The 17,847-nt window shown below is 41.0% G+C and overlaps 1 protein-coding gene across 8 annotated transcripts in view; it reads right to left on the bottom strand.

The window, feature by feature from the left end:
* Nucleotides 1-4,228: 4,228 nt before the first annotated feature.
* CDC42BPB (CDC42 binding protein kinase beta) overlaps nt 4,229-17,847 on the bottom strand; it is a 67,612-nt gene continuing 53,993 nt past the window's right edge. For 3 of the 8 annotated variants that reach the window (XM_026849073.1, XM_026849072.1, XM_026849075.1), the window contains 11 exons: nt 17,296-17,512; nt 16,853-16,915; nt 12,805-13,401; nt 10,081-10,178; nt 9,889-9,973; nt 9,612-9,732; nt 9,403-9,520; nt 8,451-8,489; nt 8,211-8,319; nt 8,052-8,122; nt 4,229-5,990 (listed from right to left, as the gene is read on the bottom strand). In XM_026849073.1, coding sequence (XP_026704874.1) covers nt 5,859-5,990; nt 8,052-8,122; nt 8,211-8,319; nt 8,451-8,489; nt 9,403-9,520; nt 9,612-9,732; nt 9,889-9,973; nt 10,081-10,178; nt 12,805-13,401; nt 16,853-16,915; nt 17,296-17,512 — 1,650 coding nt within the window. In that variant the 3' untranslated portion in view covers nt 4,229-5,858. The remainder of the gene's footprint in view (nt 5,991-8,051; nt 8,123-8,210; nt 8,320-8,450; nt 8,490-9,402; nt 9,521-9,611; nt 9,733-9,888; nt 9,974-10,080; nt 10,179-12,804; nt 13,402-16,852; nt 16,916-17,295; nt 17,513-17,847) is intronic. The other 5 variants (XM_026849070.1, XM_026849076.1, XM_026849071.1 and 2 more) reach the window with 3 other exon arrangements.

Here is a 17,847-nt window from a genome sequence, read left to right as displayed (position 1 = left end):
CAAATCAGTTCACTGCAAGTGACTGAATCTCCTCTAGCTCACAAACATAACATATGAAAAATACACACATATACAATTTATTTTTCCATAGCTGAGGCCAATGCGGTGCTGCATGCTGGAGGTCATTGCACCAGGCATCCCATCACTCCAGCGCTGCCTTGCACAAGGAGAGGGCTCAGAGCCATCCCCCAAGGAGCCCCTTGCTGCTTGCCCCAGAGTCAATTGTTTCCCTCCTTGTGCTATTTTTGACTCCCTGGTTCCAGGATGGTGAGGGGTCTCAGTGGCTGCATGCCCACGCTGTGTGCTGAAGGCACAAGAGAGGCAAGAGCATCCTGTGTCCACACGCTGGGGGAGGGAAAAGGCAACCTACTGGCAACAGGGACCGTTGCACAAGAGGGTGGCAGGATGGTAGCTTTCCCCTGCGAGCAGCTGAGGACACCAAGCTCTGTGTCCCGCCTGGGCACACAGGGATGCCGCGTGTGCCCGTGCGAAGGGACCGCATCGGGGAATACGCAGCTGACGGCACAGCCGGCGCGGAGGAAGGCAGGCTGCCCTGCCGCACGGATCACCGCCTTGTCACCCCTCCGTGGTGGGGTGTATGGATCTGTTGCTAGCGAGGCTTCATTTTTAAAATGCATTAGCAGCTCGAGGTCACTTACAATAGAGGCTTTAATTAAAGTAGAGATCAATTTTTGTCAGCGCGCTAGCAGAGCACATTCTGTACTTTTCCTTCAGGAGCCACGTTTGCTTGCTCATACAGAAAGAGTTGCAGGGAGGGGGGAGCTCTGCAGAGAAAACTGAAGCGCCAGAGTCAGTTTCTGATGCCAGGGGCCAACAGCTGCTGGAAAACCAGCTGTATCCATGATCACTACCCTGCGCACCATCACAAGCAGACAGCCCACCATGCAGGCAGGGTAACGCAAAGGGTTTTGGTATATACAAGTCTCTCCTGGGATCCTGCCTAAACAAGGAATTTAATTCGCAGACATCTTTGGTAAGCAGTGCATTAAATGGGTGGTTTATGTCGCTGAGACTGTGCACGGAGTGGCTGGGCACCTGATGGCTTTGTTTTGTTCTTGGTCCTGAGAGTCAAGGGTCACCCGCTGTGACAGACTAATGCAAAATGCATTAGTGTTAATGGGAGATCTCAGAACTCATTGCTTCCTGGGGTCTTAAAAGAAAAAACAACCTGCACACTCTTAATGGACACCGACTAGTATCATTGTGCCTTTCCTTCACCCAGTTACAGCCTCTCACAGAAGTTTTGCAAATCCGTATTCAGACAGTGCAGTAGGCAACAGTGCTCAAAATACCACTGAGCTTACAAACAGACTTGGCCCAATGCATTTTTGTTTAATTTTCTTTTGGGGATTTGGCAGGGGCTGGCACCACTGGAGTGCAGAGCTGGCCAAGGCGCTGCGGTGGCCATCTCCTCCATCAGCACGCAGGGCTCCACGCTGCTCTGCCGCGTGGGACCGCAGAGCAGGGACTGCGTAAGAAACTGGAAGGCAGGCGATGCTGCAAAAAATCTGAGGGCTTTATCTATGAGAAAACAAGCAATAAAGCTGCATAAACCTGTGCAGTCAGGTGACAAAAAAAGTGCTGCAGCTTATTGGGGAGCAGGGAAAATATTTGCTGCAAGGACGGGTAACCGGCTGATTCCTGAGTTCATGTTCCTCCTCTGGCTAGAGCGCAGCACTGCAGCTCTCGCTTGCTGAGCACGTCCTGCTGTCTTCTGCTCCTGTCCTCAGCTAACCCTGTCGGCAACGCTAGTCTGAGCATCATTCGGCTCTGGGACAGGCTCTGTCAACGTCTGGCTTTCCCTGGCATCCTGCAAGAGGCGTGCAGCTGATGTCCGGTCTCATCACCCCACAGCCCCAGAAACAGGTTTAGGAGGGCTTTGCAAGGGAGCACCGGGACCATGCCGGCTCTTTCCAACCCTGGTACCTTCCTCCTGCCTCCCTGGTGTGGTACCTGTGCCCATGGCACCCCTTTCCCTCCGACCCCAGGTGCTGCACTGCCCTGCCGGAGGTGAGCCCAGGCCACGGGGCAGCAGCTCTGCGCTGGGCCAGGGCTGCAGCAGCTGCAGCTCTTGCCCCAGGAGCTGTGAGGAGCCCAATGCTGCCAGAGAGGGATGTACGGGGAAACTGAGAGGGGCAGGAGCAGGCAGTGCAGACCTGCTGCCACCACAATGGAAGGCAAGTTCAGGTGAACGCTACTTCTTGGAATGTTCTCCTCGCTTCTGCCTGCCAGAGCTGCTTTGTACAGAGCAGGCAGGGTGCAAACTGGGACATGAGATGCTCCTGTAGTCCAGAATGCAAGGATAACATCTCTTTTTTCCCCGTTTCCTTTTAAAATAGGCTAAACTCGGCAGCAAGACAAGGTTTGTGGTCATGATGTGACACCTTCTGCTGTTACTTTGCTTAACTGTACCTAAAGGTGCAGTTCAGCTCCCACAGTCATCTCTTCCCTCAAATGCTTCCCTGCTTCTCAGTGCTTTAGACTACCAGTGCCAGGTTTTAAGATTTTTATGCATCTGCTTTCTCCCAGGGATGTCTAATCTGGCACTGTGCAGAATAATGAGGGTGCCTGGACCTTCAACATTTTCATGCTGAAGTCCTCTCCCTGTGATTTATCTGTTAAGCACTTACCCAGCAAACAATAAACCAGCGTTTACACCCTCCCAACCAGCAGCAGATTCAACCCGTTTAGGAAGCTGTTTGTTCTCAGCACATCTGTGCCGGAGACAGAGGTGTTGGCAGATCAGTAGTTCTTGGGTAGCAAGTGACACCAGTACGTATTCCAAAACGCACGGCCTTTGGGGGTGAAGATCTGTGCTAGAAGACAACATGTTCCAGTGAGTGGTACACCCATCACCCCAGCCTTGGGACCTGATGTAATGCCTCTGTGAAAATGGAACAGGAAGAGACCAAATTATCCTCAATCCTTGCATAACTCAATTCCTCACTTGTGCTAATAGACTGGTAGCCTCCAGGGAGAGGAAAGCAAATCGTCAGAGAAACATTTCACATTGAGTCTTGAATTGCTGTATTTCTGAAAGTTCTCCTGAGGGCTTGGAGGGACTCTTTAGGTAACCAGGATCAGAGGCCTTAAGGGAATAGAAGACTTGCAAAGGGCTATGGTGGAGGACTTGGGGAGGAATTCTGCTTGGCCAAAGTTGAGGGGAAAAAAAAAAAGGAAGAATAATGTATTCATACTGAGCAATTAATTTATTTTTCTAGAAATGTTCTCCTGCTTAAATTATAACTGAGCCCTGGCACTGCTGAGTGCTATGATTTAATACCCCCATAATTAAAGACTTTGTTGTCATCTGAAGTCCTCACTGTGCAGAGAAAAATCAGCTCAAGAGCAGTAGAAATGTTTTTTAAAAGTCAAAGGCTGATTAGCATGAATACTTGTGAGAAGGCTTCCGGCGCACAGTCCTCAAACCTCCTGTCAGCTATCAGCCCCATCCCCAGGGCAGTGTGGGTGCACCTTCCTCAAGCCGAGCAGCCCCAGCCTGATGGCCTTGCTCAGGTAGGTTTGGTCAAGCAAGGGTCTGAAATACCTGCCTAGGCCTCCACCATTAGGATAACCTGGCATAAAATGGGTGAGACAAGCTCAGAAGTAATCCAGGAGCATTTAGGTACTCTGTAAGGGATGAGGGATGCTTACCCATGACACACTAGAGATGATGTTGGCTCTGTTCTAGCTACAGTGAGCTCTGCGGTGCTCAAATACTGGAGCATGAGGGGAGTTTTAAAAAGAACTACATTATGGGTTGCACCATTCACACACCAATCCTTGAAATGTTCCCAAGTGTGTCTTTGGGACTACAGTTTTGACAAGTCAAAAGTCTTTATTGTTTTATCACACTTAAGATGTCTGAATAGATCCTGCAGCCTCCTTACTATGCTTCAGCTGTAAGGAAATAGTCATATAAATAATATAAAAATTAATTAATGGGGTCAGCAACTTGATAAAATAACAATTCTAACACAAACTGAGGGCACAAAATTTCAACACTATTCCACCAAAAGGACTTCCAACGATCCCGAGCATGCATTTACATGAAGAAACACCCCCCTTTCTCTTAGCATTCAGGTATGGAGCTTCAAAGGATCCTTCAGTTTATGTAAAATGTCTGTGTGAACAAAGTGAATTTACCATGAAACTAAAGCCAGTGTCAGTGCTAGACTGTTTTCACATGTCAAGACAGACGACTATGAACTTTAAAACCTCCCTCTTCTGCTTTATTGACAGGTAAATTGTTCAAAAATGTTCTCACAATTCAATAATTACAAAGACTTAGACTTACATTAAAAAAGTAAAAACCAGAAAACCCCCAAAGCAGTAGTGTCCAGCTCTATCTGAGCCCCTTTATCAAGAATCTGAGAAAAAGAGCAAGTACTGTCGAACACTTAACGTAACAGGATTAAATGTTGACTAGAACACTCAGTTTAAACTAAAGATAAGTGCACGTCCTATACAGTGTTTCAGAAAAGAACATTAGCCATTGGTATATCATTAGCCCATTTAAACCAAATTTTAAATAAGTGACATCCAACTGTCATAAAATTGGCACAGAAGGCACACTAGTGTGACAATGACAAACTGGATATGCCAGCCACTGAATTAATTACAAGCTTTTAATGAAACATGGTCACAAATCTTTGATTACTAAATGTATAATACATGGAAGCATGAGATTAAATATACACGCAAAACATCACCACTGCACGTGGGCCATAGCAAAATATACAGGAGTGTGTTGTGCATTTTTCTACATGATCAATACTTGATTAATAATCATGGGGTCTTCATGCAGGTGAGGCTACAATTAATGAGAAAAGCAGCACCCCCAGCTACACATCCTTCACGTTCCACTTTGGTAACCGATAAAACGGACTGATGTTTTAGTGCGATATAGTCCCTTAGATCAAGCAGACTTCGAGGGCAATGCGTCCACAAGAGGCTTGCTAGCTAAACAATGTCATGTGTCCTTACACCAAAAAACTCAGGAGAAACAACTTCTCAGAAGGAGATAGGCAGGAACTAGGAGTAAATTTTTTTTCACAGCAGTAATTACCAATATTTTAAAAGCCCTGACTAATGACTGATTGATAAGGACTAAAAAGCGGGGTATGGGTAAAAGATAACTGGCAGTAGTCCTATGTACAAGACTAAAAAGTTGATAGAAAGATAGAAAGACAGTTATGCAGCTGTATATGTAATGGCTAAATGAATTAAAAGGCCACAAAACTATAACCAACTTTTATTTGACTTCCTGGTGATTCTATTGATGTTGGAAACGACCTACAGCTTCCTAGCATTCTCCTTAAGATTTAGGAAACAAACAGTTATGGGAAAAAGGGAAAAGTGTATTCATCTGAGGATGTAACTAGACCTGCTCACATTTCCTATTTAGAGGTCCAAATTGTGTCTAAAAGGATTTCCTGCTAATGAGACATTACATCATTCTATAGAAAAATAATATTCCTGATATTGTAGCAATATTATCAGTATCTCTCTCTATTTCTTTTTCAGCATAAGAATAAGACTATTTACTGGTGGCCTTAAATGCTCCTATGCAATAAAACTGTGTCACAGCTGTGCAGAGAGGAATCAACCGTAACTGAGCAGTGAACAATTCTGCATAAAAAGCTTGATCGTTATTTAGTAAAGAATTTTCTTCATTTCAATAGTTTGTATCTACAATCTGGATATATAATTATTCTTGTACAACACTAGAGATTCAGTGTCAGTCATGGCACTAGCATCTGAGACAGCTTTGCCCTGCTCTTGAATACTCCATGGAGCAGCGGATGATTGAAGACAAAATGGTGAGAGCGGTAGTGTTATGCGTCACAGGTTGACTGGTCCAGTCCATCTAGTGTAAGTTGATTCCTATGAGGAGAGTTGGGACTTGGGGGCCCACTTGGATTTGAGCTGTTGGATGGAGTAGAGTGTTTGGTGGAGTCTGAATCAGGCTGTTAATGAGAGACATTAAAAGAAAAATGCTTACTTAAAATCAATTCTTTACACTCAAAGGCTTTCAAAGGCACTCAAGAATTAGGATGAACAACACCTACAAAGCAGTGTGTATTAGATCATTTCATAGCTAAATATTCATGCAGATACTGCCATCACTGTCAACAGGCTGAAGTGCAGTCCTGAAGGGGACCTTCTGACGTAACAGGAATTATGGCAAAGGAAATTGCGTCTCACACTCCTCTCCTTTAGACACTGCAAAGCTTTCCTGATGGAATGCATCTATCAGTCCACTGTTGTTCTGGATTTACCAGACTGCATTTTCCAAGCAATTTTTACAGCCCAGGAGTAGATTTATCTGCCCATATAAACATTTAAACCATTATGGTCAAATCATCTTCAGTTTGGTGAGAAGGAAGGAAAAACTCATATGAACTGTTTACAAAACAGCAACAGTGACAAGCATGTGAAGTGCCTGACAAAAGAGTGAAGGTTGCCAAGTATCAGGCTAGACATCTGGAAACAGAATATTTAGTGGAGACATCCACATCAATATCTAATAAAGACAGTCTATCCACAGTTACTTCCCCAGCATTAGACTGGTTGTTGGATATTCGCCCTCACAGACTGGTCTCACTTCAACAGGATGGCTGGCGAGTTTCCCACTATTTTGGTGAGTTACAACCCTGAGCACTGCACACATTCACAGCTAATGAAATACTGCACAGAAAAAACTGGTACCACCACAGCAAGTTATTTTCAAGAAAGGGAATATATATTTAGCAGACAGATTGAAAGGTAACATCCTTCAAGAATACCATTCACAAGGTTTTGCATGGCTCAAACAATAATAAGATCATCTATAACAAGATTATTCCAACATGATCCAGCTCATGCTGTGATAAAGCTAAAAGCCATGGGAAAAGTAGATAAAGCCAAAAGGTGTTAAAGCCTCCTTTTTCAGTTTCAAACTACTATTGTTTTTTAATTTAAGAAGTCATTAGAAATTGCAAGATCCACCAAAAAAGATAACATTGTAAAAACCTTAGAACCCACCATTACAGGTGCCTACAAACAGCAGTTATCATTGCAGCATGAAACATAATGGAATTTGGAAAGGATGCTGCAGAATAACTACGCCAACCAACATAGCCTGTTGTCAGCACCTTTGAAAATCAAGACCGTTTCAAAGATAATGTGTTTAGAGATCTCGTTTTCACATGCTGGTAATGGCTTACTCAGGGTGACGAAGGAAGTCGTAGTGTGGCTGGGATAAGAACTCTGGACAAATGCCTTGACTTAGGGTGTACTAAAGCATCCTGCAAAGGTCTGGCTTTGGGAAAACGCCCTTCAAAATCCAGAAAATTACACGGGCCCATAGGTGGGTACCAAAAAGTGCTGAAAAGATGCAAAGATCTTGATCTAGGAGTTTGCCTCCCAGGAATAATTCCTAACACTTTCCTTGCACAGGCAGTACTTAAGCAAAGCTTGGAAGAAGTTATACCTATGACAAATCAAGGAAAGAAGAAACATATATCTCTCCTCAGATTCAGGGACACCAGCTTGTACAGCCAGGACATTTTCAGTTTGGTGACTACTGGCACACATGTAAAACTTCTTTTAGCAAGACTAGAAATATTTTAAAATAGGACTCCTCAAGTTACATGATAAAAATTCTTCCTTAAGGCAGCACAGAAAATTACTTAACTAGTCGTATTACTTTGCTATTCTATGCTAATAGCCCAGAGAACATTTTTAGGAGCTTTGAGGACATTTCATCAATTAGTCAAATTTCCCTTGTCTACAAAGCTTAATCCAAGACATAATACTTCTTAAAATACCATCATAAAAAGATCTTTCCACAGCTTTGCTTTTGTGCTGGCATATCTAACTTGCAATCATCTATTATAGGCTGCAGGAAACATTTGTGGAAGGAAAACATCTTCAGAAAGAGCACAGCCTTTATGAAGTATTTCCTCATAAATTTAATTTATTGGAAAAAGAAAACAATCTATGGCAACAGGATATCATCAGTCTCCATTTAATAAAAGCCACATTACCTCTTTGTCAAACTCCTGGTCAGGATCAGACATACTTCGGGAAGGCATGGCTCCTCCCACATCACTGCCACCTGTAGAGAAAGAGAAAAAAAGGCAGGTTTACACCTCTTGAAGTCATAAATTACAGCTCAGAACTGACAAGCTTGCTTCCAGGCTTACTTGATGAGGGCCATGAAATATAGGTTTTGTTTCTCTGCTGTTGCTGCTGCCGTGAGAGGTTAGCTGTAGATGGACATGGTTTTTCATCCTGTGCAGCAGGTAGGACACTCTACAGTTGAAATGAAACACCTTGTTAGTCGGCAACAAAAGCTACCCAACTAGGAGTTGTTACTCATGAAAACTTTACTACGCTTTTGAAGCTATTACAACCCAGTGTTGGTAGAAAAACTCTGAACTTACTTGACCACATCCACATATTTTCAGTAACAGACACAAACCCTGAGAAAGACAGAGAAAGAACTAAGCCCCATAGCAGCCACTGGAAACTGTCAGCCAGCAAACCCTCTATGAAGGGGCAAGGACTGTACCAACAGCTCTGTTTTCCTTCCTCCTCCTGCTGAAAGGACAAATGCATTACTCTCATCTGGGCTAGCTGAGAAGGATAAGAGAAAGCCTGACTACCAGCTATGAAACAAACATAAAAGTGTACCTTCACACCTTCCTCCCGTGGATTTAGCACTAAAATAGCTCACAAAATGCTGCATTTGTTAAATACAAAATAAAAATAATGCTACAAAGCACTGCAACTTGCATGCATTTTAGTTATCTCCACAGCATTAGTTTTTTCACCCCTTGTTTTAGTTGTAAAATTGGCAAAGTGCCACAAGCACATCATTCCAGTTCCTAACAGTTTGTAGCTACTCCTACCCTTGCTAAGGAAGCAGAGAGACAGGAAGAGGAAGAAAGCAGAGGGGAGCCTTGCAGTGAGAAATGGTCACTCTGGAGAAAGATTTCAGCAGAGATAGGGCTCATGTGATAGATGTGCTCAAAGCCTGTTGGAGGTGATATCAGAGCAGAATGTCGAGAGGATGAGGGGGAAGGAAATTCATTCTGTTATTTTAAGACAAACAAGAAAAAGGAAGGAGGAGAGAATGATCATTTACAAAACTACGAACAAGATCCTGGCAATGATATCCATTTCTTTCATTGTCTCCTTCACCAGTCAGCTAACAGTACTTCCTTGCACAGGATTTAGAAGCAATGTGCATCAGGAAGGTGCACCTTTCTCAAAATGATTGAAAGAAGAATTTGGTACAAAGATAATAGTTGAACTCCATACAGCTCATCTTTACAGTTTTTCTGAGCAAGAACAAATGCACATATATTTCCCTCCCTTTTAAATGTATTTTACCAGTGGGAGGTCCATGAGAACCTGCATTCCATCTCCTGGTCCCATATGAGCCACGTGGTTGAAATTTGTTGGGTTAGAAATCATCTTTGACCTTAGCTCAGGGTCTCTAAGCATTTCCCTAAAAGAACAGAGTGATTTTTACTATTAGCATTACCAGTCTCTGCATGTCATCATGTATATTAAGTCACATACCACAGCTACATTCTTACCGCCTTTGTTGTAATCGTTCTTCCTCAGGAACCTTAAATACAAATCTTCTTTTGCTCCTAGTTCGAAGCATTTGCTTCTTGCTATTGTCAGATGTTTCTGGTACACTGAGGACAGCTCCTGCTGTAATATCACAATGCAATTTCACATACATAGGTACACACTGACCCAGACGCATCCAACACAAGTTTCATCTCATGCAAAGGTAACTTACTCTGCTTAAAATTATCCCGTTTGCTTTGTATCATTTCCCCATTTCTCCCCTTGCTCAGTACTCACCTGCAAACTTGTTTTTGAAATATATTAGTCTCGGTGGTTCACAGTTCAGGAGATTCAGTGTGCCATCTGTGTTTAATGGTCTGATCTGTTTTGAAGAAGGAGGCAGAGAATTAATTCAAGCCTAGCATATACTGTGAAGAACATCTCATTTGACAGTAGCCAATCAATTCTATATTCAAGAAAATTACTTACCCTTCTCAGGCCAATAGTCTGGACCCATTCCATAGTGTTAACATCAAATACATCAACACCATACTCGCTATACACTGTTACGTAGGAAGAATTGCAACCTGCACAGATTAAAACCAAATGGAAAACCTTAATGTGGTTTCAGTAGTCCAGAATTGACATATATTTGAGCAAATTTCAATAGTTACAATTTTTCCACTATGTGCAAGATATATTCTAAACCACATTTTCCCAGCTCCACTTTCAAGCAGATATTTTTGTGATAACAGATTTGCTAATGACAACTGCCAGCATCATGGAAAGATTTAAAATTGACCCTTTCAGTATTTTTAAACTTCAAATTATGATCTCATGAAACTGCAAAATGGCATCTGAAGTTTTCAGATGCATGCAAATTTGCTACTTTGCAGGAACTGAGCAGTTAGCTTTTCTACAGATGCAGATTACTTCATTTCAGAAGCAGCAAACTAACTATACATCTGCTGTGTGTAGGGGAAAGGAGAGGGCCACCATCTGTGGGGTGGGTCATGAAGTCACGATGCGGATCTGTTCTCAATTTCCTTCCTCTTTTGCTAACAATTATCTAGCTTTAGATATTCATGTATGGGTTGCTTTCATCAGGTTAACAGAAAAATGTCACAATGCTTAAAAAGCCCACAACCCATTTTCTCGTTTCAACTTTTTTTTAAAAAAGGCATAAAAGGCATCAGCAGACAAGTTTATTTTAGGTCAAAATAGAAGCAGAAATCCCTAGAGCTTCATATCAACATACTTCTGTTCACGTAAAGACTGTCCTGATGTAAAAAGCAGTTACTAGAAATTTATGGGATTTAATAGAGAGAAGAGCTGCTTCAATAAACAAACGGAAAATAACCCAGTAGGACACTAAACACATCACAGAATCCTCTTAGAAGAACTGAAGTAAGGTTGTGGTGCTATTTGTCAAATTCATTCACAGAAAGCCTTGGATAGCTATCATAAATATGTATCCCAGAAGTGACTTATGGTGAAGTATTTATTATGTGGTGTCATGGTTGGCTCAGATGTCCAAGTCAAGGGAGACCACTGAGCACTCAACAAACACCAACTGCTTTTGCCTGGCCAGAGTGTAGCCCAGGTCAGCATTTATCAGTCAGAGCTGATGAGCTTGTTCAGATCTCAACTGGTTCCCAGAGACACACATCAGCGTTTGCACTGGGCTTGCCCACGCTACAGCTTTGAGACCTGCTGGCTTCAAGTCTCTGCACTGCACTGTACCCAGGCTAAGCAGCCCCACAACGCCTACACTGACTCAGCACAGAACCAGCACAATCAGCTGGTTTAACTGCAACCTAGACAGGCTTGGCCACCCGAGACAACAGGGCTGACTGTGCTAACATGAGGGGACTGAATGGCCTAGAGAAATTCTCCATCCTATCCTAAAACCTCTCTACAACATGGTCTTTTACCACAGCAGAAACTGCAATGGAGAAGAACCATTTCCACTTTGATGATCTCCTGATGGGACAATTAAGAAAAGCCACTATCACTAGTGACAGACACCAGGACTGAGGAAGGAGGACAAGGCTAATGAAAGGGAAGCAATCCAGTTTCCTTTGACAGCAGAAAATGTTGCTCTTTCTACAAAAACAACCCTAAGCCAACACCACTCAGGACTGCACATACAAGAATACTCTAAAATAGTTTACAGCAAGAACAGCATCTAATAATAGTAACAGACAAAACCATTAACTAGCAAGTCTAGTTTGCTGAAATGCAAAAAACTGTAAAGCTGATAAAGGAAAAGGAAACATTAGATTTGGCTAATTGTGTTTTAAAGTAAATTTGCAACTACATTGTTTCCTTGCGACTTTGCTTCAGACTTCTGTACAGAAGTAGGTCAGAGTAAAGCAAGCAAACAATTTCAGTTCAAGACAATTAAAATTAAACAAACGGCTATTAGGGCCTGGCACGATTGAACCAATGTGCACCTAACTGCTCACTGTACTGTTTAAACACAAAGCTATTTCTTGCCTTCAATCATTCAAAACATTTTAATTACTATTTAAGCTTCAAATAAAAATCATGACTGCCTTTGACTACTGAATACTGAAAAATGCTCTGCACGTGCTTCTATCCTAACAAGCTGATAAACCAGTGCTCCTGAAATGACCAGAGTGGCTGAGAAATTACCTTCAACCCGCCTATATTTTTTTTGGAAATTCTCCCCTAAAAATAAAACCAAAAGGAGAAAAATTGCTGCCAGTTCTGCCTAAAGCAGTATTTTTACCTCTTATTTTGTTATTTTTATGAACCTTTAGAGTCACAGTTACATTTCTTTTTCAACTTTCTACTGTACCTTGAGTACAGGACACAGAAGACCTCTTACAGACAACTAGACATTTATACTCTCTAAGGGAGCAAAAATCTTTACAGAATTTCACAGACCAGTAGTCTTGCACTGTCCTGCATCGAGAACTACTCTCTGTAAAAGTTACTTTGCATTCCATTTTTTGTTCTTCTGTGTTCTGCAACAAGACAGAGCTTCTTTTCCTGCGGCATCCAGGATTTCATCCCAGGAGATCGCCAAGTCCAAATCTACCATCAGGAAGAACTACATATCCTGTTATCGAAACTTGAACTATAGATATTGAAAGACAAACCGAAGCAAACTAGAATACAATGCTGATTATTTTTAGACAAGTAAAGCAGCAACAGGGATATGGCAACAGAAAAACATATACATACTACAGGCAACAGGAGTTGCAGGCCACATTAGTTCCTGCATGCGTGACCTTCGACCTTGTGAATCGACGTATACTCCCATATGGCTGAAGCAAAGCAGGTATTCCTCATTACTGAGCTCCACAGCACAAAGGGCATCAAAAGACTGCTGTGAGAGGAAGATAAGCGAGGGGTCATTAGGATTTACCAGGTTTATAGATTGTCCATCTCCCTGGATGGTCAACAGAGAGAACCCAGACTGGTAGCCAACACAGAGCTTGTCCTTGAACACTGTCATCCACTGTACAGTTCCTGGAGCCTGAATTTCACTGAATTTTTTATGGAAAGGTTTAGTTCTGTGAATTTCATAGCAAAAAACCTGTCGTTTGACAGCCACAAACAAACAAGTTGAAGAACTCTTCTTTAGTGTTCCAGTCGTAATCAATTGGCAGCCTTTAGTTTCTGCAAGCTTAATGTCAAAGTTTCCTTCTGACCCATCCAGAGAGGCCCAGGGGTAAAGGTGAACGTGATGGTTCCGACCGCAGACAAGGATGATAATTTTCTCCTTGGGAGCAAGCTCTATCTGGTACACCTTCTTGCAGTCAGCAGCTCGGACTATCACTGCAAAGGAAACAAGAGCTGCCGTAAGTTAAGTAAGAAAACCATCAGGCCTGGAAACATTACATACTGATATCTGAAAATTAATCTAAACACAAGACACATACCAGGTAAGAAAGAGCACTTATCACACATGTTCAAAGCTCCATTATTAATTCCCAGAACAATGAAACAAAGCATTCCTGTAACTCTCTCTATTGATAAAAGGTCTCAATGCCACTTTGCAGGAAAAGACTGCTTAACATCTGGGATAAACGGAGAAAAATTTTTATATCATAATATCTGTACTATCTATACACAGCAAGATGCTGCCTCTTCTGGAACAGGTCCCACCTTCAGGAAAACATCAGCATCTTCAGTAAAATACGGAAGACTACAAAATTAGCAGAACACAGAAGAAATTAAAAAGTATTCGATGTTGATAACTGAGGATACAAAATGCTGTACTGCTGGCAAATATCTCAGACAAATGCAAAAGCAGTACAGTAAGTGGGGGTATAATACCTATATGGAAAGGCAAAAAATGCAGGTGTGTGATGGGGAAAGGATAAGAAGAAATGGGCTTAAGCTGTAGGAAGAGAGGTTTAGGGCAAGCACCAGGAAAAGCCTTCTTACAGTAAGGACTAGTTAAGCTACCCATGGAAACTGGGGAGTTCCACTGTTTCAAGGTTTTTTTTAAAACTGGATTAGAGGCAGCTAAGGGGTTTTGGTACAATGTATTCTGCTTTTGGGATTGTAGGTATACAGGCACGGTCAAGGAAGGAGTGAGTATTTCATGGGGTATAAACAGAAGAGACTAAGCAATTCCAAACTAGGAAACATAATACACATGAGCCAATTTTATTTAAATGTCACTTTCATTTTTTTCTGTTAGCTAAATGCATTCAAAATATTTGTGAATTAAAAAAATTAACTGGAAATGATAGGCATTTTTTTCAGTAATAGTTCAGTAACCTAACCAAGTTACCAAATTCTATAAACAAGACTTCAGCTGTTTAGATCACAAAGCCAAGTGCTTTTGTAGCATCCCCTCACTTGCACAAATAGATGGTATGTCTGAAGAAACATGCTATGAAATAACCAGCCGTTGGAACTCTGTCACAGAGAAAAAACTTTTTTTTTTTTTTTCCTCTAGCTCCATCTCCAGCTTACAGTGTAGTTTATTTGTCAAGAACTAAGTGATATTCTGACCAAAGACCTTTGATATAAGCAGCTGGCAGTTAATTAACACTGAAAATTACAACTGCCATAAAATGAAAAAAGATTACAATTTTTGAAAGTGCTATTAACACACAGGAACCGGCCATAGAAAACTCCTGCAAAAGATCTTTGCCAAAATTGATAATTCTTTTTCACATTTACATGAGACACGGTGACGCAGATAACCATTACTTTATGAAATGACCTTTCAAATTAAATGAACAATTTTCTTTTACGCAAGACGCTGTACTGGAATCTCTGGAATTATTTGCATCTAAAGTTATGTTTATATCTAAGTCCTTACTGAATGGTGACCACTGGAAGTTTACTCAAAGGAATGGCATTTATTACTGCTAAAAAGAATTTCAAATATCTGCTGTCTCCACGTATAAAGCAGTTTCTCCTGGAATTGGGCAATGGCTTATTCTAAGCAATAACATTTTGCTTTTTGCCCCCAAACCACATCCCTGACTTAATTTGATTTTGAAAGTCAAATCTTTAAAAAATCTGCATTCATTGGTTTATTTTACACTGAAATTCAAGTTTTAGCATGACTTGCAATCTAACTTTCAAATAGGCACAAACTAAATTGCATTGAAAGAGGAAATTCAAATTCTTCCACAAAGACTAAATTCAAAGAAATATCTTTTTTGAAATTTGAATGACAGTCCAAGGGATATTTCAGGAGTGTCTCAGTGATTTTTCCAAAGTTAGGAAAGGCACCTTTTAATTTCACAAATTTGTATGACTGACCTCAACACCCTGAACTCACATATAGCTAAAGACACCAGAACAACCTAAGCTCAGAGGTTATAAATACAGGTGAAGAAAGCATTAGGTATTTTGTTAGAAACAATCCTATCAAAAAACCAAAGCTGTTAGCTCTTATACCACAGAAAGTACGGATTTAGAGTGCTGTCTAAATTTAGAGCAGCTCAGGAGTTATAAGAAAGCATGGATTTCACAATGCATGTTTGCTGCTTTTAAAGTCAGAGAGAAAGAAATAACTAATATTTTCTGTGGTAACCTGGAAAAGGATAAATAGTAATAGATTACTGTATTGTAAATCTGCGTTGCTTCTTAGAAATATATTATTCTATAAATTCAGTTTAACTCAATTCAGATGGTTTTTTGGTGTGGGTTTTTTTTTGTTTGTTTGGGGTTTTTTGGCTTTTTTTTTTTTTTGTTAATTTGTGCATTCAAAATAAGAGTATCTTATTTTAGAAGCAGAGTGCAAAATTAACCAGACTTGTTCTTTGCTTTTCCACGTTTAAAACTGCATTTTGTATGGATTGACCCCAAACTATTCCCATGCTCATGTGCTAGTAATCCTTTCTGCTTCCCATGCTTTCCCTACCATTCCAAGGCGTGTCTCCCATTGTTATTTGTGTTTGTGCTCAGATATTAGGTTGAAAAGTGCTTCCCTTACTTCCTAGCTGTGATGTCTAATAATTCAGTGATAGAAGGATATGCCTGTGCTGCCCAGTGACTATGCAGTATACATTTTGTTGTGGTACCTGGAACATGCTCTGGAATGGACATGGCAAGTCTTCAGAAAGAACAAACTAAACTGATCCCACTTTTCTCAAGGCAGAGGGCAGAGTGCATTATGAACAGGAAAGAAAAAGGAGGTTCAGGAGGAAGCATGGGGTCATAGAAATAAAGAGATAATGGAAGGGGTCAAGCGAGGCATTTGTCTGAAACAGAATGTGAGTGGTGTCAAATTTCTGGAAGAAACAGACAACAATATATGTCGGCTTTAATGGAAAGTCCACAAACTCTTGTGTTGCTTTCACTGGCTATCTAACTTCTAATTCATGGATGTTTAAATTCTCTGATGGTGCAGGTTGGAACAAGTCTGCTTCTATATCAAGTTTTTCCTCACTCAATTCAAGTTCTATTTAGTAAGAGCCTGATAATTCACTGTGCATCAACCACGGCTGTGTGCCCTGTATGTGCTCTGTGTGCTGAAGCATTTTGCTATCCGCTATGGGAACACAGTTAAGTTGAGAACATGTCAGAACATGCCCAGCAACTCATCCCTTTAATTTCAGCCAGTCAGCTGAATGTAATGATAATGATCAAATTAGTGCGCTTATATCTCACATTCACTTTTCCTTCTCATCAATTAATCGAGTACTTAATACTTACTGTACATGACGGGCTGTTGTGTAACCTACATTATAACAGCACTAAAAGTTATGGAGCTCATTATTCTGTATGTAATTACTGCGTGCACTACTGCCTAACTTACCATCACGGGTCACCTCTATCACATACAGTCCTTCTTCTGAACCAATTGCTATTCTATCTCGATCTAAACCAGGAAGGAAAAAAAAAGGCTATTAATTCAGCTACACTTCATCTTATCTTTAAAACAGATTGTTTGCTTTGTACAGCTGCAAAAATTTCTGGACAAACAGATTTTCAACAACAAATCAATTTTGCTTAAGTTCATGCAATCTGTCAAAAGCATGCTATATACCATATTGTTAAACAACTAAACAGTATTATTTACTCCAAGTGGTTGAAGAAATTTGAATATCAATGCAAGATTAGCATTTCCCCCCATTATTAAATTCCTGTGAAGGAATTCAGCTGAGGAATTTATTTCAAGGCGTCAGTGCTCTCATTACAGAAGCCCATCTAATATCTCCAACAACCCTCACACACTTTTAAAAGTTAAAACAAACATACCTACAATAGCAGCAGCTAAACTTGCTTTAATAAGAGGCAGTGTACTGTCATAGGCTTCTTGTGGAATATGCACAACTTGGTTTTTCAGTCTGTTTTTGTGCAGGATAGACTGCAACCCTTCTAGGATTCCAACCCACTTTCTCTTTTCATTCTCATTTTCTGTCAGGATCAGTAGAGAACAAGACTTTGAAGGCAAACCTAAGAGAGAAGCTGTCACCTTTTAACAGACAGAGAAAGTGAAATTAATAAGCATAATAAAAGCCCTTTTTGTCAGTATTATATACTTCACAGAACTGTGAAAGCAAAATACACTTTTTTGTAACAATGCAATGATGTACCTGAGGGGCATGCAACACAGCACACAGATAATATGGCCACATTGCTTCGAAAAAACCCTCATAAGCCACAGTTCTTTTGTTTAAAAATGACTCAGTCTTGCTTATTCATTCTGAACCCTAAAGCATGGGCAAGGAATATTACATTCCTTTCCTACAATAATCAATACGTGTCATTAAAATCTCCTTCCTGCCCTGAACTGGAATCTCAGTAATC

Source organism: Athene cunicularia (genome assembly GCF_003259725.1).
Source record: "Athene cunicularia isolate RWA chromosome 5 unlocalized genomic scaffold, athCun1 chr5_part1, whole genome shotgun sequence".
Classification (NCBI taxonomy): domain Eukaryota; kingdom Metazoa; phylum Chordata; class Aves; order Strigiformes; family Strigidae; genus Athene; species Athene cunicularia.
This window is presented reverse-complemented; position numbering and strand designations above follow the sequence as displayed.